Raw genomic sequence first — 25,636 nt, 5'->3', positions numbered from 1 at the left:
TGAAGAAAATTCTGACTGGGCTCTCCCTGCAAGGTCATGCATTGTTAATCTTGATATGAAATTACCATGTTGCACACATATGGTTGTGATGCATGTGTCTGGCATACCCTTATCAGACAGGTAGTCATGATGGGTCTACTGGGCTTTCCACATTTGTAGCCCAGTGTCACTTTGATGGCATGCACTGCTCTCCCACTTAATAATAAGAATCCTTTCTACTATAGGCACAAGGCCTGAAATTTAGGGAAGCAGGGTAATTGATTTCATCGACCCCTGTGCGTAACTGGTACTTATTTCATTGACCTTGAAAGGATGAAAGTACATACATACATACAGTTAATTCAAGGAAGTTATATCCTCCTTAGAGATTATACAATCCAAGATATTCCACTGGTTAATTTCCATCATATAATGTAAAAGTCACTGGTATATGTTAGAGATTATTAAAATTAAACATTATCAATATTGAAGAAAACGAAAATGGAGAAAAAAATGGATGTATGAATAATTTACTTGCATGTTATAAAATGATGAAAGTTTCTTTTAGAAAATATAACAGAACAAATCAATTGATTACAAGTTGTAAAGCTTGAAAAAGAATAAAGAAAAGAACCTACATATATGTTTCAGTATTAACATCGAGTTGATCAGAAATTATAAATTTGGTTAAATGCTAAGAAAGGTATCATATTCTAAACTATTATGGGGTAGGGCTTCTTCAGGATTATTATGAGCTTATAGAACTTAGGTTATCATTTTTCTTTTGAAGGATGCATAATAATAATAATAATATATGAAAGAAGGTTTGAAAATGCAATTTTAAAGATGTTTATTCACTTGACCAGTTTCACTTTTTTTAGAAAAAAGATTGTCAAAAGTAAAATGTAAAAGCTTTGTTGTGTTAAGTACTGGTTGTCACAAAAGTATTAAAATACATACATACATTTTTTGATAATAATAAGAAAATGTTAAAAACAGTTTACAAGAAAGTATTTAAGAAAATATTCAACAAAAAGTATTAGGAGTTCAATAAAAATCATATTTGTTTGGTAGTATATATATATATATAATAATAATAATAAATATTAGGGAATAAATCCAAACTTACAGGGAAAAATCAGATTTAGGATTGAATCCAATTTTATAGTAAAATATTATATTATATTAAATTAGAGATAAAACCACTATTAGGCAAATCATACAATGAAAAACTTAAGCCAATACATAAGATTATTTAATTTATATTATTTAAATATATAACAAAATTATTAAAAAAATATAATTAATATAACACTACGATCGTTTCAAGGCTGTTAATTTCTTAAAATTTTCGAGTTACAGTCATTCATCAGGTGGTTTAAATATTTAACTTGGCGAGGTTTAATCAATGAACATTGATTAAACCTCGCCAAGTTAAAGTTAAATAGTTAAACCACCTGATGAATGACTAACATCGAAAATTTAAAGAAATTAACAGCCATGAAACGATCGTAGTGTTATATTAATTATATTTTTTTAATAATTTTGTTATATATTTAAATAATATAAATTAAATAATCTTATGTATTGGCTTAAGTTTTTCATTGTATGATTTGCCTAATAGTGGTTTTATCTCTAAGTTAATATTATATATATATATATATATATATATATACACACACACAGAAGGAGATATATTTAAAAGTTTAAAAAGAATTTGAGAGGAACCAACCTGTCTTTCTGACATTTTTGAAGACAAAAAATGCCAGAAAGACAGGTTGGTTCATCTCGAATTCTTTGTAAACTCTTATATATACTCCTTCTGTGTATATATACATACATATCTCTTGTTTATACATTCAATTTTTAGAATGATTTCTCCAGCTAGATGCTGTCCACTTTGCTGAATGTATTTTATTGTGATGCAAGCACTAGTGAGGTTGTCTCATTCCCAAAAGCACTTTGGGGCCTTTTCTATACTACACTGTCTCTAATCATTCACCAATCCCTTAAAGATAAACCAGAAACATTTCATAATGGCCCCAGCCCTTGAGAAATTATCTTGTTCCTCCCAAGACTAAAATAGTCAAGAACTAAAATAGTTCTCTCTGTTTTTTCACCGAAATTAGTGTCATGTGTCATCGTTAGCAACACTAGTCAGGTGGTTTCTTTTCCGTGTTGCTGTAAACAATTCACCTTTCTTTTCCAGTAACAGTGTAAGAAGGCGGCCAGGGTGAGGGAGATGGAAGAGTAAGAAGTGAGAGGAAAGAGAGTGACAGGCAATGGAGAGAGTATTGGAATAGAGTGAGGGTGTGACAGAGAGCTACATGATAGTGGTTGGTATGGAGATAGGATAGACTGAAGAGAGAGCAAAGAGAAGGCAAGTAGGTGATAGAGAATAAGATAGAAAAACCAAAGTGAGAGGAGTGAGAGGGTGACGGGGGAGAGGGTAAAGAGTGACAGTGACAGGCAGCAGCTATATGAGGATTGTTGGTAAGGAGATTGGATAGAAACAGCTGGAGTGGCATGCTGGGAAGAAGTGCGAGTGATAGAAGGAAGAGTAGTCACTAGAAGTGGGAGTGAGGAGATAAATGAGTGATGACTGACAACAATGAGTGATAAATGAGGATTGAATGTGAGCAAGGGTGATGGATAGCAATAGCAATGGATGATGGAATGAAAGTGAGAATGATGGATCTCAATAAGAAACTATGAGGACAGGAAGGTGATCTTTCAGAGAACGTATACCAAAACTAGAAGTAATTGTTTGGCAATTTTCATAAAAAAGTTTTGTTTAATTTCTTTTTTTAGTTGAATCGCTTATGTTTATTTATTTTTTAGTATATAAGTGTTTATGTGTGTTAATCTGTGAATGTAAATATAAGTATGTGTTTATGTGCATGTATGTATATATATATATATATATATATATATATAAAACACATCCATACATACACAAAAAATACATAAACATTAGCGATCCAGCTGAAAAACAAAATTTAAGGAAATTGCTGAACAAATACTTTCAGTTTTGACATACTTTCTCCGAAAGATCACCAGCAGGAAAAGTTAGGGAGGGAGGGAGAGAGAGAGAGAGAGAGATTACTTGCAGAAAGACATGGTGATGATTAGGGAAAGAAAAGTGAAGGTGAGGAAGAGTTGAATTTAGACAGATCCAATGTAATTCCATCCCTCATAACACTGCCAGTAAGATGGAAGAGAGACAGATTGATAATAGAGACACATTTAGTAGAAAGCATGGAGTAAAAGAGAGAGAGAGAGAGAGAGGAGAGAGTACACCTGACATCTAACTTCTCCTTTAGCGCCACTCTCTCCCCACATTGCTTCTTACATTTCCGCCATTATCTTTTAGTCTTTCCAGGTAAGATTTTTCAGCTTTTGGGCTTATATTGGTCTATTCTACCTTTTCACACCCCTGGAACCATACTCTATTTGTTGAGAGCAAAACGAAGCACTCAGCCCAAGGTGCTACGCAATGGAACTGAACTCAGAGCCATGTGGTTTGGGAAGCCAACACACACACACAGCTTGACAGAGAAGACGTGTGTATAAATACGTACACAGTGAGCGTGTTTGGATTGAAGTGTATTTTGTACAGGCTTATGTACTCAAGCACGCACACACACACATTCTTCGACACGTACAGAAATGAAGGAAAAATACAAACGCTTTTGATGAAACTCGACGCTCAAGGCACACCGAACTCACTTCATCCCAAAACCAAAACAACCATCAACGGAGATGGTGGAGGAGGCGAAGGTGGTGGGGGTGGGGGGTATGCTGTTATAAACGTTTTATTGTGATCAATGTAATCGTTATCCCTCTCCTCAGCCTCCACTCCACACCCCTACCGCCGTGGGGCTTAGCATTGACCAAACAAACGGAACAAATAATTATAAAAGAAAGAAAAGGACAAACGATGTCCCAAATGGTGATGCAGAGAGAGAGAGAGAGAGAGAGAGGACGGGGAAATAAAGAAGAGAGAATGGGAGATGAGGGAGATGATGGAAGAAAGAGGAAAATGTACACTGCAATATGTATGTGTGTGTGTATGTGTGTGTGTGTGTGTGTGTGTATGTGTGTGTGTGTGAGAGAGAGAAAGAGAGAGAGAGAGGGGCAAGGAGAGAAGGTTACATACCGGTGAAAGAAGATATTGATAGTAAGAGAGTGAGATTGTAAATAATCGATGAGGAGGAAGAAAGACATGGAAAGGCAGAGAGATGTTGAGAGAGAGAGAGAGGTAGATCAGAAAGATGGAGAGAAAAAAAGAATGAATGAGAGAGGGAGACAGAGATGAAGAGACAGACAGCTAGATATAGATATAATCGTGTGTGTGTGTCCATTTCTTACTAGGCCTGCAAAAAGGGGGCAGTGCCCATAGCTTTCGCAGGCTTTCCTTAATAATCACATTAATACACACACATACACACACATATTTATGTTCATATTATTCTTAAATATACATATATATGATAGTAACTTGGAAGTTTCGGCCAATTAAGCCGTTGTCGGACGATGGTGTATGATGTAAAACTGTTTTTAGTATAACAAAGAACATAAACAAACATTAATACACACACACAAATTCAGACATCAAAGACAAACACACACACACACACTTGAAATAAAAAGCTGAAGAGACGAGAAAGCAAAGCTAAAGACGAAAATATACCTTCAAAGACAATAAATAAACATTTTATACAAAAAAAAAAAGACTTTCTTATTCAGGAAAAAAAAAAGAAAGATGAATGTTGTTCTTTTTATAGAAAAGACACAATTACTATCATCATCATCATCGTTGTCATGGTCAATAACATTATTATTATTATTATTAGCAGTAGTATTATATAGTAATTATTATTATTATTACCTGCGTCACGAACAGTCATCAGAGGAGGTCACGGAGCCAAAGAATACTGAGCTGGGTGTGTGTTGTGATGTTCTTGTTATTGTTATCGAGTTTAGCTTCTTTTTTTTTTCCCTTTTTTTTTTTCAGTTGATGTATATAGTTTTTGTCGAGTCTAACAAGAAACAAACGGGTTGTTTAAAAAAAGCAACCCAAAGGAATCCGCCTCGTCATATATATATATATTATATATATATATATACCCGTTGAAAGAAACTCGTGTGTGTGTGTATTTATGTATGTGTACACACACACATATATATATATATATAATATATATATATATATATATGTGGATGTATATGTATGTCTACATATGTATATATAATAAACGTATGTTTATGTTACAGACGTGGCACTATGAAAGAATAATAACGACTCGTTTGTGATTATAATGAATAATGAATAACAAGTAAAAAGAAAGTGAAAAAAAAAACGGATAAAAAAATCTAAGAGTTTGGATGGCGGCGGTGACTACGACGACATCAGACTGACAAGAATGGATGAAGAGGAGGGATGAAACTATGTACTGCCTCCCACCTCTCTCTCTCTCTCTTTACCATCTTTCAGCTTCCTCCCACTCTCTCTCTCTCTCTCTCTATCATCCTTCAGCTTCCCGCTCTCTCTCTATCATCTTTCAACTTCCCTCTCTCTCTATCATTCTTCAGCTTCCCCCTCCCTCTTTATCTCTCTCATCATTCAGCCTCCCCCTCTCTCTATCCTGCCTTAGCTTTATCGTCCTTCAGTCTCCCCCCTTTCTCTCTATCATCCCTCAGCCGCCTCCTCCTCCTCTCTATCTCTCTCTATCATCCTTCAGCTTCCTTCCCCTTCTCTCTCCCTCTCTATCGTCCCTCCAGCTTAACATCTTTCGTTCTCACACCAATCCCTGGCTCTCCATCCCCGAATAATAATAACAATGACAAATAATAATGGTCGTCATCGTTATCGTGGTCGTAATAATTAACGTGGAATTTTGGCTGAATTGCTGCAGTTTAATAATGTTGGTAATGATGGAAGCTAATGACGATGATGACGACAACAATAACGTTTTGTGCTGTTGTAGTTGATGGTGGTGGTAATGGTATTGGTGAGGAGGATGAAGAGGTGAGGAAACATTGGTACTGGTGTTGAAGGTGGTGAGGAGAATAATCATAGGATGACGATGATGATGACGATGACAACGAGGTGGAGGGGGACATTAATGGTGATGCTAGTGGCAGTGGTGGTGGTGGTGATGGTGGATGTTGATGAGAAAAACAACATAATGATGATGATGGCGGGGAGATGGGCGACGATAATGCTGTCGCTGCTGCTGATGATGATGACGACGGTGGTGACGATGATGATGTTACTGGTGACGGTGATGCTGGTGGGATGTCACCAGCCTCACAATACGCACCTGATAAACTGTCCACTTGTCGGCTGCTGCTGCTGTTGTTGTTGGCATGGCAACAGGTAGGTGACAGTCGAAATCCCAGCTTTATTTTCTTACCCCATCATACACCACCACCGCCACCCCCCTCTCTCTCTCTCTCTCTCCCACATCACGAAGATACGTTTACATGCATAGAAAAAACAGTCCATTGACAGTTATAAACACACACACACACACACACACAACACACACACACACACAGATGTAGGATTCATTAGAATCTCGGTACATCGACACGTAGGACGCCAGAAATGGCTACGAACCACAACATAAGAACTTAAGGGAAAGCTGTGCGAACTCGTAGTTTACTGTAGACACGGAGATATGGCTGAGGGTTGGTTCTAGGTGCAGGTATGGCTGTGTGGTAAGTAGCTTGCTTTCCAACCACATAGTCCGGGGTTCAGTCCCACTGCGTGGCATCTTGGGCAAGTGTCTTCTACTATAGCCACGGGGCTGACCAAAGCCTTGGGAGTAGATTTGGTAGACGGAAACTGAAAGAAGCCCATCGTATATTATTTGTGTATGTATGTGTGTGTTTGTCCTTCCAACATCGCTTCACAACTGATGCTGGTGTGTTTACGTCTCTGTAACTTAGCAGTTCGGCAAAAGAGACCGATAGAATAAGTACTAGGCTTACAAAGAATAAGTCCTGGTGTCGATTTGCTGTACTAGAGGCGGTGCTCCAGCATGGCCGCAGTCAAATGACTGAAACAAAGGAATAAAAGTATATATATATATAGACGCAGATGTGGTTGTGTGGTAAGAAGCGTGCTTCCCAATCACATGGGTTCAGTCCCACTGCGTGGCACTTTGAGCAAGGCGTCGGACCGACCATTGATGTGTTTATGTCCTCGAAACTTAGCGATTCGGCAAAAGACACCGATAGAATAAGTACTAGGCTTACAAAAAATAAGTCCTGGAATTGATTTCTTCGACTAAAGGCGGTGCTCCAGCATGGCTGCAGTCAAATGACTGAAACGTGTAAAAGAGAAAATATATATAGTCTGAAGATTGCGTGAAGACACCATGCGTATTATAAAATGCTGCCTGAGTCGTTTTCATCGCATGAAACTATTAGTAACTAATAAAAATATATGTACTGTTTTCATTTCATCAGATGGATTATTATTTTTTTTTCTATTCACAGAACAGTATACTGCATAATTGAAAAGTGCAGCCGAAAAGAAAAGAAAAGATTAGATAGATAGGTAGATAGACAGACAGAAAGATAGGTAGATACGTAGGTAGGTAGATAGATGGGTAGGTAGGTAGGTAGGTAGGTAGATTGGTGGGTAGGTAGGTAGGTGGATGGGTGGGTAGGTAGGTAGGTAGGAAGATGGATAGATAGATAGACAATAAAAATATATGTACTGTTTTCATTTCATCAGATGGATTACTTTTTCTTTTCTATTCACGGAACAGTATACTGCATGATTGAAAAGTGCAGCCGAAAAGAAAAGATTAGATAGATAGGTAGATAGACAGACAGACAGAAAGATAGGTAGATAGTTATGTAGGTAGATAGATAGATAGATAGATAGATAGATAGATAGATAGATAGATAGATAGATAGATAGATAGATAGATAGATAGATAGATATGTAGGTAGGTTGGTAGGGAGAAATATAGGTAGATAGATGGATGGATAAAGGGAGACAGGAAAAAAAGCTATAGATTCACATTAATACAGAGATGCAGATAACTATTTCAAAAGTACAACCGTACACAAGAGTAATTCTAGATGGTACGTGGTCAAAGAAAAGCACACACACACACATTAAAATTGAAATTATAAAGAGGTAGAGAGGGGGAGATGGTGACAAACTTTTACAACCGAGAGATCAGAAGGGGGCGAGGAGGAGGAAGAGGCGAGAGAGTGAGAGATGCATATTTATGCATGAATGTCTGTGAGAAAAAGGGAGAGACAGAGATACAGAGAGTGAAGGAGAGAGGGAGGTAGAAATACCCATATATATATTTCTATTAATATTTGGCAGAAGCAACAAAGTGACTCCGAGTTATCGTGCGTTGGCACTTCTGCTGCATATTAATAAAAATTTAGTCATATTTTGAGTTCGATTTTTTCTGTTTGCATCACCATTCCAGTATGTATTTAATGTCCGGCGCAAATGAAGCTCTCGCTTTCACTGCTCTCTTTTTCTCTCTCTCTCTCTTCGTTTTGCGTTATTCGTCATCAGGAACAAGTTGAAAATGTATTTGAATTATATTCACTGAAATGTGGTCGTTTTAAAGAATGTTTTTCAAAAGAAAAACAAGAGAAAAGTTCGAATAATGAGAGAGAGAGGGGGGGAGGCAGCACATCTGTGTAGAGGAGAGAGAGAGATTTAAAGAAAGAAAGATATTTTCCCACTGTTTTTACTCACCTTTTAAGAATGTATAAATAAGATGAATAAATAAATAAAATAATCAGCATCACAAACGCCGCTGCCGCCATCCGCATCACCACCGCCGCCATCATCATCATCATCATCATCATCACAAGCCATGGACACCTTCATCACATCCACCAGCGTTATCTCATAACCGCCACCGTCTCACCATCGCCGCCACTATCACAGTCATCACCACCACCTCCACTGTTATCATCATCATCATCATCATCACCACCGTCATCACCATCTTCATTTTTCTACTGTCACCACTGTCATCATCATCATCATCATCATATCCACCATTATTGTCACTGCTACAATCACCATCACTACCACCACCACCACCATCATCGCCATCACCATCGCCACGTCATTCCACAAGCAAGAACCGGATGAAGGAATGTGAACAAAACTGTTCTATTTTCAGATGACCACTATTTTCTCATGCTTTCTCTCTCTCTCTCCCTACTCCCACCACCTCAGATCGACAAATGAACTTTGTACAGGGACAGTTCTTCCACCTTCCCATGTCATCGCCAATATTATTCAGTTTTTTTTTTGGGGGGGGGGGCTTTTTTTACTTTTCTCTTTGTTTTTTGTTTATATTCTTGTCCCTCACCCATTTCTTTTCCCTGTTTTTTGCTTTCCATCTCTTATCACGCGTGCGCACGCGAGAGAGAGAACACAGGTGAATATATATATATATATATTCATATATACACATACACACACGCACGCATGAATATACATATACACGTGTTTATGTGTTATATATGTATGTGTGCATATAATATATATATATATATATATATATCTACCTATATATATATATATATATATATATATAGAGAGAGAGAGAGAGAGAGAGAGAGAGAGAGAGGGGGGGAAGAGAAGGAAAGAGAAGGCATGATTATATAAGACACCGCCCCACATCCTAACAGCAACAAATTGTTCCCATCATTAAAAAAAAGTCAACAATGAAATATATTGGAAGAGAAAAATGTAAAAACAAAAGGAATTTCAGGTAAATAGTAGCGGGAGAGGTGGGAGGAGAGTGACTTAAGAAGTAGCACAGTAAGGAGGAGGAGGATGAAGGTTTAGCGAGTAGTATAATAGGAAGGGAGGAGGAGAGACAAATACAATGATACAGGAAGGAGGTAGGATGAGGAGAGGATGGAGAAAGTAGCAACAAAAACAAAAAGTATTGAGTGATGGCGAGGAGGAGGAGAAAATGATGACGAAGGAGAGCGAATAATGATGAGGAAAAACGAAGCGAGGAAGAAGATAAAAAAGAGAGAGGTAAAAAGATGGAAGATGGTGAGAAGTGACAATTACAAAGGAAGGGGGAAATATCAGAGGGTTGTGGAGAATGAGGGGAAGGTGTGTGTGTGAATAAATGCGTGATAAAATGTCGGCAGCGATGTTTAAAATTATAATTCTAACCCTCAATTGTGGCTAACCGTTGAGGGCAGATAGAAAGACCCGGCAAGACTTCCTTTTGTACCTCCCCACCACCACCAAAAAACACCCCTTTATTTTTTTTTCTACACATACCCCCATTTTCGGCTACGGAGAATACGAATCTGCAAAAAAAAAAATTGGCAAAATCGGCATTTTGAAAATACCCCCTCCCCCACTTTCACCCCTAATTTCTTCATTTTTCACTTTTTTCGGAATTTTTTTGTCAAAATATGTGAGAAAATACGGAGATTATGATTCTGAAAAAATATTTCAAATTATTTTTCTACTTACGGTTAGGGTTAGGTTTACCGAAAAAAGTGAAAAATGAAGAAATTTGGTAGGGAAGAGGAGGAAGAAATTTCAAAATTCCGATTTTTGGCAATTTTCCAGAACCTCCGTATCCGAAAACGTGGATTTTTGGCAAAATAAAATAATAATAATTTGCGAGAAAATAGGGGGGACGGGTGGAAGTCTTTCCTAGAAAGACCCCGTTAGTACTGTGATTTCCATGGAAGACGACAGCAAGGCAGTGGGTCTCAACCATTTTGTTTGGGCTATGGACGCCTTTTGATTCCTAATATATTCAGATGGACCCTAATAGCCATTCGATGTATAAAAAAAAGAAATTTTATATTTTTATAACTAAATATATTTAATTGTATTAAAAAATTTGTTAAAACCTTTTGTTTTTTGAAGAAATATAACCGATTTATTGTAGATAAAGTTAAACAACAAAATCTTTCATGGACCTCATTGAGAACCATTGCAGTAGAGTATCGAACGAAAGGTATTTTGGAGTTCTGTTCCAGTGCGCTCTCAGTTCAAATCCCTCTTCTACCCGTTGTTATCTGTCATCTCTTTAGCAAAGTTCACTATTTTTTCTTTTTTATATCACACAGTTGCGAACAGAGATGACCGGGGATCCAAAGTGCCAGAAGATCTAAGGTGTCCAGCGATCCAAAGCGTCTGGAAATCCAAGGAGGTGCTTAGAAATCCAAAGAAGGGCCCGGAAATCCGAGAAGGAACTCAGAGGTTCAAGGAGTGGTCCAGAGATCCACGAAAAAAATCCCGGAAATCCAAGAACAAATTTAGAGATCCAAGGAGAAGCTCGGCGATCAAAGAAGGTGTCCGGAAATCCAACGAAGGTCCTCCAGATCCACGGAGGGTCCGGAGATCCAAAGAGAGGCCTCGTAAGTCCTGAATGTGTGGAACTAGCCCAACTCTCTTCCCTGTAGGATCCGAAAGTAACTCCGTTGAAACTTACACAATTTCTCACGATAGCCACGGCAAAGATTCCATTAGTCACTGCATTTTTCTTTTAAGATAACAGGGTGGTGGGTTTGAAGGATATCTAGCTGCTATTTCTAGCATATCAAGTTAACACATAGGGGTGCCCTCATCGATTTATGATTAAATAACAAAACTTCAACATAATGGCAAAAATAATTATTTCATACGAAGGGGACCTGAATATAAGTCAACAAGGAAACAACATTTATTATATTTTTCGATATTATTATTATTATTATTATTAAAATTTTTATTCAGGTCACTGCCTGGAATCGAACTCGGAATCTTGGGGTTAGTAGCCTGAACTCTTAACCACGACGCCATATGCCCAGGCAGTGAGTGACCTGAATAATAATAACAACAACATCGAAAAATACCTTAGGAATGAGAACCCAGATTCGAAATTTCCCCAAGACACCTGATGAAGGCTGGAGGGTATATCAGCCGAAACGTCGTGTTAACAACAAACAAGATGAGGACAAATACCCATCAAATGTAAATAATGTAAATAATAATATAAAAAAATGTTTAAACATTTTGTGTGTTGTAGAAATATAAACAAGTTATTGCACACAAATTTAAACAACACAATTTTATATGCCCCCTCCCCGCCGGCCAAGGGCCCATATGGACCCCAGTTCGGAATCACTGGTGTAAAGTGATAGGGACAACAACATCGATACTTGTTTTTTCACCCCCACGTTTTTCCACGATATTATATTGTCTAATGGACCTTCAACACGTTCACAGCGACTACCATAAATTGAACTGACGTCTTAACGACGCCAGCCCTAACAATGTGTGTGAGAGAGAAGGAGAGAGAGAGAGAGAGAGAGAGAGCGCGGTTTGCCGAAAAAGACAATATCTAAACGTTACGATCAAAGACCTTCATGCGTTAATGAAGAGGGAGTAGGAAGGATGAGGAGAAGGAATGCTGAGAACACACACATACACAGTAACCAACCACAGTGTCTCTTTTTTTCGATTTGCTTCGAGTTGTTTAGGTTTGTCGGTTGTTGTTTTTTTTTTGGAGGGGGGGGGGCGTTGTTATTGTTCTTTTTTTTTCTTTGTCTTCTATGGTGGAGGGGGTGAAGGAAGAGAAGGGTTTGCTGGAATTTGGAAAGAACATGGCCAGCCTGAGATGGCGAATTGTCTCAAACCGAAAGTCGCAATAAAATTGCATTATATTATATTAGCTTTTACTTGTTTCTCTCTCTCTCTCTCTCTCTCTCCTCTCTCTCTCTCTCATATATATATATGTGTGTGTGTTTTACTCTTTACACTTTATCTTTTATTAAACTTTTAATACTTTTGATATTTATTAAAAAAAAATAAATAAAAAATTAATTAATTAATAAACAAAATAATATATAAATATAAAAATATACATACATATATATATATTTGTATATATATATATATATATATATTTATAATTTATAAGTTTAAATTATTTTAATATTTTTTTAATTTTTAACTTTTATATTTTTAAATTAACTTTATGTATTGGCTTATGTTTTTCACTGTTTGATTTGCCTAATAGTGGTTTTATCTCTAATTTAATATAATATAATATAATATAATATATTTATACTATAAAATTGGATTTAATCCTAAATCTAATTTTTCCCTGTAAGTTTGGATTTATTCCCTAATATTATTATTATTAATATATATATATATATATATATATATATATATATATATATATATGTATAGGGAGATGTACTTGCATAGCAAGTGACCTGATCTGAGATCGTGTGCTGGAACGAAAACAATTGCAGCGTAGAAGGTGTTTATAAGCCATTTAAATTTAAATGTTGAAGTTAATCTAACGGTTTTTGTGTGTTTCTTAAATGGCTTATAAACACCTTCCACGCGGCAATATATATATAGAGATATATATATATATATAGATAGATAGATACACCGGAGTAAGCACATAAATGTGAAACAAAGTGGGGAAAAAAGTACACAAATACCAGAGGTAGAGTAATATGCTTTATTTAAAAGCAGCAGAAATATAACAAAAGCTGTTACCACACAGCCCGCCTGCGCCTATATATATATGGAACAAAAACGCAATAGAGGACAATAAAATATTCGGAGGACAGATAGACGATACAAAGACGGACAAGAGAAACACCAATTAGAAGGACAGGGAAAAAAGACGGGTTATTCGTAGCCTTCTTTCTTCAGTCAAGTTACCAGAAGTCCTTACTGTTTCGGACCCACACTCTTTCGGTATTGGTAGACGACATCGTTCACTCACAACTTCCCTTCATGACATAGATAAAGAGGCTATGCTAAAAGAGGAGGGTGAGTGACATCGTCTCCTAACACCGACACTCTGTAGACCAATACCGAAGATCGCCTCTCTCTCTCTCTCTCCTCTCTCTCTCTCTCTCATATATATATATGTGTGTGTGTTTTACTCTTTACACTTTATCTTTTATTAAACTTTTAATACTTTTGATATTTATTAAAAAAAAATAAATAAAAAATTAATTAATTAATAAACAAAATAATATATAAATATAAAAATATACATACATATATATATATTTGTATATATATATATATATATATTTATAATTTATAAGTTTAAATTATTTTAATATTTTTTTAATTTTTAACTTTTATATTTTTAAATTAACTTTATGTATTGGCTTATGTTTTTCACTGTTTGATTTGCCTAATAGTGGTTTTATCTCTAATTTAATATAATATAATATAATATAATATATTTATACTATAAAATTGGATTTAATCCTAAATCTAATTTTTCCCTGTAAGTTTGGATTTATTCCCTAATATTATTATTATTAATATATATATATATATATATATATATATATATATATATATATATGTATAGGGAGATGTACTTGCATAGCAAGTGACCTGATCTGAGATCGTGTGCTGGAACGAAAACAATTGCAGCGTAGAAGGTGTTTATAAGCCATTTAAATTTAAATGTTGAAGTTAATCTAACGGTTTTTGTGTGTTTCTTAAATGGCTTATAAACACCTTCCACGCGGCAATATATATATAGAGATATATATATATATATAGATAGATAGATACAACACCGGAGTAAGCACATAAATGTGAAACAAAGTGGGGAAAAAAGTACACAAATACCAGAGGTAGAGTAATATGCTTTATTTAAAAGCAGCAGAAATATAACAAAAGCTGTTACCACACAGCCCGCCTGCGCCTATATATATATGGAACAAAAACGCAATAGAGGACAATAAAATATTCGGAGGACAGATAGACGATACAAAGACGAACAAGAGAAACACCAATTAGAAGGACAGGGAAAAAAGACGGGTTATTCGTAGCCTTCTTTCTTCAGTCAAGTTACCAGAAGTCCTTACTGTTTCGGACCCACACTCTTTCGGTATTGGTAGACGACATCGTTCACTCACAACTTCCCTTCATGACATAGATAAAGAGGCTATGCTAAAAGAGGAGGGTGAGTGACATCGTCTCCTAACACCGACACTCTGTAGACCAATACCGAAAGATCGCCTCTCTCTCTCTCTCTCTCTCTCTCTCTCTCTCTGTGTAGATAGATAGATAGATAGATAGATATTATGGTAGATACAAACTAGATAGCGGGGGAGAGGGAGAAACGTGCTTAGCATAGCAGAGCGAAAACGAATGTAAAACTAGAAAATACAAGAAAACAAAACCTACAAAAATGTTGAACACGCACACATGTGACGTTATCTGCTCTAACAACAACAGCAGCAGCAACAACAACAACGAGTGCATTGGTGTCACGCATGTTTTGTTTACCTAATTTCACTGGCTACATTTCTCGACAACGGTCGAAGGATGAGAAATTTTTGTCCCTAGCTTCACCAACTTCGTTTTGCCCCTATCAACTTTACACATCACATAAAACCTGTCTCTGCCCTCACTACCTTCATCATCATCATCATCATCACTGCCATCTGAACCCTGTTTTGTAACCCTCCCCCTCCAACTCCAGTCCGCTGTCATCTACGTTTCCTCCCCACCGCCATCACCTTCTCTCTTCTTTGTCATCTCATATGACGGTCGTCACATCTTGCTATAAGCTTGTTCGTTCGCAAGAAGATTGACTTCACTTATTTCTTCTAAGCCAACCGGATAAATGGATAAACTAAACTAACCAAACGTTAAATCTTTCTCATCTTCTATCTTTATTGATTTTCTTTTCTTTTTTTTAGCCTTACCTTTGTATCAAACTTGTCTATCACACAAACCATCCATCTATCTTTTCATCAATCTTATTTGTTCAGTTATCTTTCACCCGTTTATCTACCAGCCAGCCATCTATCTACCCCTCTATCTATCTATCTATCTATCTACCCCTCTATCTATCTATCTTTCTATCTATCCATCCATCTATCTATCCATCTATGTATGTATCTATCTATCCACCCATCTATTTACCCACCTATCTATCTTCCATATCTGACTATAAATTTCTCTGCTTATCTCCCTTGTCATTCTAGCTCTCCAGCCCCCCCCCCCACACACACACACATACATACATATACACTGTCCACACACGCGTGTGGCATCCCAATCGAATTTGTTGTTCACCACTGCTGCAAGAGTTGACTTCCAACAGGTTATTTCTTTTCTACACTAGGAACAAGGCCTGAAATTTGGTGGGAGGGGACCAGGACCAGTCGATTACATCGATTCCAGTACGCAACTGGTACCTAATCTATCGACCCCGAAAGGATGAAAGGCTAAGTTGACCTCCACAGAATTTGAACTCAGAACGTAAACACAGACTAAATACCGCTAAGCATTTCGCTCGACATGCTAACGATTTTGCCAGCTCGGCGTCTTTCCAACAGGTTATTTCGTCCAACTTCTAGAGTCGGATGAGCGCTTGACATAATACTAAATGTCAGGTGACAAATCTCGGCATTTCGACCAGAGCTTATCCGTTCCAATCTCTATTCAACCATAAATATTACAAGGTAGTTTGCTCGATGCTCTACCGACTCTGATAAACAGATTCAATACCTTGTGATGTTTACACTCTTACTCCGATGTTATATCCTTCATTCTTCTTATTAAATGCGATCCAGCCGTGACCAGTCCGTGTACTAGCAAGTGATACAAGTTAACACACATACACACGTATATGAATTGTGTTATTTAAGCCTATGTTACTGTAATATTTGTGTATTTATGTGGACCTTGTAGCTAATAAAAATTTATTTTACTTGTAGCTGCTGCTGCTGCTGATGATGATCCTGATGATGATGTTTCGCTAAACAACTAACTCACCTGTCGCTCACCCAGTCTTTCTCCAGTTCGAAAAGTGTGGCTTATATTGTCGGTCAGTAAACTCGGCGGCCTCTTTCCTCCCCCTCCCCCCACCTTCCGTCACGCAAACACACACAAGCAAACAAACAAACACACACACACGCACAAACAAACACTGACGCGCGCGCGCGCGCGTACACACCTGTTGGCGGCGCATCTTGGTTCATGTTTATACATAATGACACATTCTTTTATTTACATAGATCAACATAGTAGAGGGGGGGAGACAGGGAGGAATAGGAGGAGAGAGGAGCAAGAGAAAACCAAGATGCAGAAACGAAATAGGAGATGAATAAAACAAAGACAAAAACCAGAGATAACAGACGAAAAAAAATAAATAAATAAAACAGAATCTCTAACAGCAACAACAACGACAATAATAGTAATACTGTTTTGTCTTGATGTAAAAGATAGGCCACAATGGTACAGATTTGCTTCTCAGTTGTTTGACCTTAACCAGTTGCGCATGTCCCTTAGTGGCTGACGATATGTGCATCTCTGATCACGAGCAGAAGTAGTGGGAGAGCATCATATCCATGTGTTGAAAGGGATTCTTTTGGGGTTTGGATAATTCACCTCTGGAAACATGGGTGTTTCTTTCAAACATCCTTAAACAATCCTTATTCAGGGACCTCTTGAACGGGATGGGTTACTCGACTTGAAGAAAATTCTAACTTAGGCCCCACCTGCAAGGTCATGCGCTGTTTATCTTGATATAAGTTCACCGCATGTGCCTGGTGTACCCTTATCAGACGGGTAGTCTTGATGGGTATACTGGGTTTCGTATATTTGTACCTCAGTGTCACTTGATGGCATTTGTTCGAACAACGGACGGATAAACACCTCACCCCCACCGTCCTCCTTTAGCCTGGGAAGGACATAGAACAGCTTTTCTCTGTGGCGAGGATGTGGGGTGACCGAAGCTAAAAAACAGACTGAAGGCAATTCCTTCTTTAGTCAACCCCCTCTTCTTCCTTCCCTGTCACCTCGACTTTTTCAAGCTGGATTTGGAATGAAAGGTGAAGGTCAAAGAGGAGGTGCTCTACCTTATCCCACCCAATAAATCTTTTAACGGAAGGGAAGGGGAATACTACTTTCACTTTCTTTTAGGCATTAGGATGTGGTCATGCTGGGGCACTACCTTGAAGAATTTTTTAGTTTTTTAGCTGAATCGATCCCAAGACTGAATTCTCTTTCTCTTAAGCCTGGTACATATTTGCCGAACCGCTAAGTTGCCAAGCGGTGATGGGACACACACACACTCGAAGGGCTTCTTTCAGTTTCCTTCCACCAAATCCACTCACAAAGCTTTGGTTAGCCTGGGGCTATAGCAGAAGACACTTGACCAAGGTGCCACGCAGTGGGATTGAACCCAGAACCATGTGGATTAGAAGCAAATTTCTTACCGCACAGCCACACCTGCGCCTGTATATTTGTATATTTCCTTTATTCTTTATTTTTTCATCGATTTCTTCGTAAACTCACAAACTTTACGTAACCGGCTTTGTAATGTCATCTTCGAGCTTGTAAGTGAAGACGGACATTGGGGTTCGATTTTCGGTTAATGCAAATTTGCATCACTTAGTATTCAATTCTAAAGTATTCTAAGGATTTGTTTCTCATTTATCGCGGTACCAGTTAAAAAGAAAAACTCGAGGGGGAGGGGTTGTGTGTTCTTGCTCGTGACACTCTGTCAGTTACGACGACGAGGGTTCCAGTTGATCCGATCAACGGAAAAGCCTGCTCGTGAAATTAATGTGCAAGTGGCTGAGCACTCCACAGACACGTGTACCCTTAACGTAGTTCTCAGAGAGATTCAGCGTGACACAGAGCCTCATGGAACTTTAGGTGTTTTCGCTCAAACACTCACAACGCCCGGTCTGGGAATCGAAACCGCGATCCCACGTCCGCGAATCCGCTGGGCTTATTGCACTTCCACGATGTGTTCTCGTACATAAAGGATGTCAGATAGATTACACCAGGTATGTGCAACATTTTCCAAGAAGCGTGCCGTGTCGCTCAGAAAGTCCTGCGAGCCGCCAGTCGCCCATGAGTGAATTAGATAAACATTTCATTTAAATATGGTTTATGTTAGAAAATCTGCCATACCTATGGGACACACTGTATAACATTTCTTTAAACTAGACTACATTACCTTGAAATTATTCTATAATACATAACAAGCAGCAACGACTCAATATTCCACAAAACTTTCAATTACGCACAACACCAACGCCCTTGTCACAAAACGAACTCACGGCTGTTCAGTTGGAATATCAATCTCTTATATCTTCTCTTAACTTTCTTTCCCCTTTCTCCCCCACCCCTTTCTCATCCTCTTCAATGAATGTTCTATCCGTGATCCATTACCATTTCATCGCCGCGACAAACAGGCGGAAGTAGACCATGAAACGAGATGGAAGTAGGACATCATCATCATCATCATCATAATCATAATAATAATGATAATAATAATAATAATAATAATAATAATAATAATAATAATAATGTTATTTTTCGAGGAAAAATAGCAGCCTTTGTTCAAACGTTGGGAAGCAGGACAACAAGAATGATGATGTCTCCTACCAGTCTTCCCTTCCATTTTCCCCTCCTTATTTTCACATTTTTTTCTTTAGAGATTTAAAGAAAGAAGGAAAAAACCCAAATAAATGTCAGCCACTCCTTTAAGATACACAAGTGAGGCGAATTTTGGTTTCACCTCAATGATCTCACCTAAACTATCGTATTCATTAAAGTGATCAACACGGAACAGAAATTTGAGGAAAATGTGAGATGAAATGAGAGAGACTAATATGCAGGCTGGACATGGTTAAGTGTAAAATAGAAAATAAAACTCGGACAAACTGTAAAGCCAATGTACTGAACACTGTGGAAGCAAAAATATTTCCACGTTTTGAACGCTGGTCTTTCGTCAAAACAGAAAGTGAAATAGAAAAAAACAGCAGTTGAAACTGAATATTAATTCCTCAGTCTGAATGAACCGACGAGGATGGTGGAAACTGCCCGCTCCTTCTCAGGAAACCATTTTAGAATGTCTGAGTTCAATATAATCAAATCATGGAAGGTGTGAGGTAATAAAACGTTACCTATGACATCTTGTGACATGGTTTCAGTTCCCAGTTGAAGCAATTTCACCTTATGGGGACTGCTTGTATATTTTGGGAAAGCTATGAATGTCACAATGACATTTGTCCTCCCTGTAATGGTTTTTCTTTCTTTAGGTGCCATGTCCAGAATGAAGAACTAAGGGGATCATTAGAAAATTATTTGTAAATCTTACAACGAGAGATATTCAGCAACAGTACTTTGGAGTAAAGATTGTTTGCCAGCATAACATGGCAGTCCTGGTTTAGGACAAATGTTGCTGTAATTTAGCCCCAGGAGACATCGTCTCCAACTGGCTATACGACACGAGCAGTGTCCTTGTTCGAAAATATACGGACACAGATCGTGTTATATAGCCAGCTGGAGACGATGTCTCTTGGGGCTAAATTACAGCAACATTCGTCCTAAACCAGAACTACCATGTTATGTTGGCAAACAATCTTTACTCTAAGGTGATCATGTCCTTCCACAATTCTCCATTCTTTGCTTTCTGTAACATTTCCACTGCCTCTTTCTAGCAACCAGTTCGTCAAGCTTTTCATCCATATCATTCTCCTCCTTCCTCTACTTCTTTTCCCTTCAATCTTTCTTCTCCCAAAATTCTCCAGGCCCTCTTTCCTCATAACATGACCAAGACATCTCTGTTGCTTGGCCCTTATCTCATAAAAGCAGTTTCCTATTTACTGCAGTCTGAGTCATCATCACTTCTTCATTGGACCCTTTGCTGTCCATACTATGCTTAATATTCTCCTTAAGAACCACATTTCCCAGCTCCCCAAGCACCTTCTCATTTCTGATGCGATAGACCGTGCCTCATTTCCATACATTAGCATAGGGTAGACAGAGCAGTTCAATATACGAACCTTGGTTTTGATGATCAGAGCAGAGTTACTCAAGATGGTATACAATTTTCTGAATGCAGATTTTGCTAGCGCTATTCGTCTTTTGGTCTCCCTAAAATATAAGCCTTTGAATGTAGCAAAAACAGAAAGCAACAACATTATAAAAGCCTTATCTTGATTTTATTGCTCGAAGTAAATCAAATTAATGTCTCTGGTTCCAAAATCTCGGTGTTTGTCGACACATAAGGACTACAAAGCATAGTAACAAGCCCACTAGTTTCCCAGACCAAGACAGGGCGAAGAAAGTCAGACAGCAATGTCGAAAGACGGTCGGCTCAAGAATACAGAAAACGACTCTTTTTTTTTTTTTTTACCCCAGGCACACGTTATTTCTAGTGCTCCCGCTGGTAACAGTGACGAGACAACTGCATTGCCTCTAATGTATCTATTGTTGATCTTTAAATACTATATCAGCCCTGGTCGAACAAACCGATGGTTAAAGATATTCCAACCACGACCATCTAGTCTTTTCATGCAGTTTATTTCAGAATTACACAATGCAATATTCCTTCGCTTTTTTCTACGACAGCATGATGTGTTCGAGCAGGATTTGGCCGCTATTTCTAGCAAGTCGAGCGGCTACACAGGAGCTCTCTCTTATTGGCGCGTCACTCGAATACATTTGCAAGCGACGTAGAATCGGCCAATGGGATTTTAGCAAAATGTAAATGACTTGACCCCAGAAACTACACAACGCCGATTGCAGCAGCAGGATATCACAGTGTCTGTTGGGGACAGGGGTTTAAATCCCGTGAATACTAAATAGGGGACAGACAAATTACGAGGTGTAATAAACCCCATGGTTTTAGTAAACTTAGCCAACCTCAAGGCGAACAAAAAAGAATTATGTGGACGCAAGCAGTTTGTTTTCTCATTTATGAAGGGGAATGGAGCAAACATTTCGCTGCAATTTATTTTAAGGGTGGAGCTAATATTTATCAATTTAAGAAGCAGAGGGTGACGAGGTATATGCATCATCCAATAGTTATTTTAAACACCGTAGACTTTATCCGGCACCCTGGTCCTTGGATGCTTTAAGCAGAGTTCACTCTATAGAAAGCTTTCAGGTTAGGTCTTTGGTTTGAGAATATTCTCCTCCCATTCACCCTTCCAGTCATCTGTAAAACAGTGGTTCTCAACATGACCCTTAAGTGTCCATATGACCTTATAACTTTAGGGGTCCATATAAACTCAGTTATGTATTTAAGAAATGAGGAATTATGTATATTATTTACATTTGACGGATATTTGTCAAGATGAGGTCAAATATCCGTCAAATGTAAATAATGTAAATAATGTAAGATTTTACTGTTAAAAATTTTGTGCAATACTTCTACAATACACAAAACAGTTTTACAATCTTTTTATACAACTCCTATTAATATTTAATTCTAAAAATATCATAGGATTTTATTTAAACATCAAATGGCTATGAGGGTCCAGTAGAGTAGAATAAGAATAAAAGAGGTCCCTGGGCAAAAAAGGGTTGAAAACTACTAATGTAAAAGGTGATGTCACGGTTTTCCCTCCTCACTAAAACGAAAAAAATAATAACAAGAACACTCAGAGAGCGCAAACCACCGCCAAAGCAACACCAACGTCCCCTCAATGATTAGCCAGAGATGATTTTTAAAATGAGAACATCTGAAAATAAGAATAACTCTCACAAACGAGAATACTAAAAATGAACCCGGCCGCTCTAAAAAATTAAGTAAAAAAAAAAAAAAACAGGAAAAATAATCCAGAATCCTTGTCCGGTACCGGATCAATCCCCAAATCTAATCAGTTCGCGCCATTCACAAGGCCAAACATCCCTAAACGTTTTATCCGAAACCATCCAGCGGTTCTTGAGATATCTTGTTCACGGACAAACAAACAAGCACGACTGAAAACCTCCACCTTCGCTAAAGCGGAGAGGTAATGATAATAATTCACCCATCCTGAGGCTTTAGACCAGAGATATCAAACTCAAGGTCCATGCACCACATCCAGCCCGCGAGTGAATTTTAGGCAAATATTTTTTAAGGGCCCAGCGCTATGAAGAGCAAACCATAAATTCCCCAATTAAGTAGCCTTGTCAAACGAAAAGCTGCCCGAGAACATTCCTGCGTTGATCAGAACAAATTAAAATGAAAGTTGTGTAGAGCGTGGATGTTCGTCATTACAGTAACCTAGCAACGTCCTGTTACTCGTTTTGGATTGACGCATAAGACATGAAAGTAAGGTAGTGACCGGATATTGCATCACTCCTTCCCGCTTATACCATATAAATCAAGCGTCTATCGGTGGTAGATGCACAGTCTTAATTTTAAATCAAAGCTAGCCATTAAAATGGCCAAGAGAAAAGTTGGTTCTGAAAACAGAGCCTTTCAAAGCCGCTGGGGTGTTCAATATATGTTTAACCGATATTGACGGTGAACCTGTGTGTCTAATTTCTGGAGATAATGTGGCTGTGATCAAGGAATATATAATCCAAGACGGCACTACGAGACTAATCATGACAAATCGAAGAACTTGAATGCAGAACAGAAGCTACAGAAGATAAGAATTGAAGAGGAATCTAGCATCACAACAGGCGTTTTTCACCAAAGCAAAATCCCAAAGTGAAGTTGCTGTGAAAGCAAGTTTTAATGTGCAGAAATCACCAAATCAGCCCAACCATTTAATGAGGGAGAGTTCCTGAAGAATTGCATGATGAAAGTAACGTCTTGTGTCCAGACAAAAAGCAGATGTTTGCAAATGGAAGCTTTAGTGGAAATACAATTGCTGATCGAGTTTGTGAGATGGCAGCTGATCGAAAAAGGCAAAGATTTTGTTGCATACTCTCTTGCTGTCGATGAAAGTAATAATACGACTGACACTGCACAGCTTGCCATCTTCATCGGTCGAGTGGACTCCAGTTTAAATGTTACAGAAGAAGTATTGGACATGAAATCCATGCATAGGACAACGACAGGAAAAGATATTTTTGACAACGTACGTCGAAGTGTAACTGACTTGAACCTGCCTTGGGGAAAACTTGTTAGAGTTACAATAGATAAAGTACCGGCGATGTGTGGCCAAAAAAGTGGACTAGTTGGAAGGACGTGGTTAAAAATGCAGGAGGACTGTGCTGGTGAGTTGATAGTGTATCATTGCATCATACACCAAGGATCGCTGTGTGGTAAGGTCCTCAACATGGAACATGTAATGAACACTGTAACACAAACTATTAACTTTATCAGAGGTTTAAAGTTTAAATCACAGCCAATTTTGGTCATTTTTACAGGAAATAAATTCAGAGTTCGGTGACATGCCTTATCATACAGAGCTAAATCGGGGAAAAGTTCCCAGTAGAGTTTTCCTGCTGATCGAGGTAATCTGTCAATTCATGGACAGCAAAGGAAAAGACTCCACAGTTTTGCGGGATGAAAAGTGGAAACGCAAGTTGGCGTTTCTGTCAGACATAACTACTCATCTCAACGTCTTGAACCTGCAGCTCCAGGGACAGGACCACTTGATCATTGATATGCATGATGCAGTGAAAGCAGTTCAAATGAACTGGAGACACAAATGCATCCATGCAACTTGTCTCACTTTCCTTGTTGCAAAGCAAAGTTGAACCAAGTCAGTGCCATGATGTTCTCCCAAATGTATACTTGGCCAAAAGACTGGGCTCACATCGCGCTGAGTTCGCACGGCGTTTTAGTGACTTTGAAATACAGAAAAGTAATTTCGAACTGTTTTACACCCCATTTGCCATCAACGTGGAAACTGCACCTGTACGTTTGCAGATGGAACTCATAGAGCTGCAGTGTAATGGGGCAATAAAGGCAAAGTACGACATTGAGGGACCTGCACAGTTCACTCGTGTCATTCCTAAAGAGATGTCCCAGCTTCAGCTACATGTGACTCGAACCATGAGCATGTTTGGTAGCAAATATATGTGTGAGAAGCTGTTCTCTGTGATGAAGATTAACAAAACATCACACAGGATACCTGCAGTCCATCCGGAGAATCTTCATAACACAGAAACCTATTCCAAACATAAACGAACTTGTTACCATGAAAAGATGCCAAACATCCAGCTCTGACAAATTGCTAAAAGAGCGAAAATTGGTATTCATTGATTTGCTATTATTTTAATTTTTGTCTGTTTTAATCCATACCATTGATTAGTTTCCCACTTTTTAATGAATGTTTATCCAGTTCGACCCGCAACTTTAAGTATGGTTTGAGTCTTGGCCCCCTGTGCGATTGAGTTTGAACCCTTGTTATAGAAATATTTGTTGCTGGCTTTTACGTTTTACAAAACACACCTCCATGTTAGCCGCTCTTGATAAACTGCAGTAATACCCGAATCTACTGAAACCTGAAAGATGTAGTTAAATAAGAGATGTGTAAACTTATAGCATTTAGCAGCCTTCAACCGGACACCCGTATAGGATATCGGCTAAATTTAACTGGTCTAAAAAAGAGTGTATCATTTACAAAGTTAAATTATATATCACTTGCAAACTTCCTTGATCAAAAGAATCTGAGTCGTGTTTTTATGAAGAACAAATAAATGAATAGAATAAATAATAAAGAGAGTGGGGGAGCCTAAACGTAAAAGAAATACGGCTTAGGTATCGTATAGGACTGACATTGAAGTCAGTCATGTGATATATAATGAAGATAGATAAAATTACTCACTTGAGAAACAACAGCAACAACAGAAAAAAACATCTGTCGAGATGCAATAATGGAGTGGATGAGTTTGTGAAGGCATAGTGCAAGGTTTCAAGCTAAGTCCACTTCT

General features: G+C 38.0%; 1 protein-coding gene and 1 long non-coding RNA gene across 8 annotated transcripts in view; both read right to left on the bottom strand.

Moving 5' to 3' along the window:
- LOC115212902 (ras-responsive element-binding protein 1) overlaps positions 1 to 25,636 on the bottom strand; it is a 251,127-nt gene that overhangs the window by 104,706 nt on the left and 120,785 nt on the right. The window contains exon 1 of one of the 7 annotated variants that reach the window (XM_029781711.2): positions 4,871 to 5,108. The exons of 5 other annotated variants lie outside the window; for them this stretch is intronic. In XM_029781711.2, the coding sequence (XP_029637571.1) occupies positions 4,871 to 4,889 (19 nt within the window). In that variant the 5' untranslated portion in view covers positions 4,890 to 5,108. Of the gene's footprint in view, positions 1 to 4,870; positions 5,109 to 25,636 lie in introns of those variants that run through there. One more of the 7 variants, XM_029781714.2, reaches the window with a different exon arrangement.
- On the bottom strand, positions 15,709 to 16,898 carry LOC118763921. The gene is made up of 2 exons (XR_004999692.1): positions 16,523 to 16,898; positions 15,709 to 15,862 (listed from the first exon to the last, which is right to left on the bottom strand). It is a non-coding gene; the product is annotated as an uncharacterized LOC118763921 (long non-coding RNA).

The sequence above is a fragment of the Octopus sinensis genome, linkage group LG6, assembly GCF_006345805.1.
Source record: "Octopus sinensis linkage group LG6, ASM634580v1, whole genome shotgun sequence".
Classification (NCBI taxonomy): Eukaryota; Metazoa; Mollusca; class Cephalopoda; order Octopoda; family Octopodidae; genus Octopus; species Octopus sinensis.
This window is presented reverse-complemented; position numbering and strand designations above follow the sequence as displayed.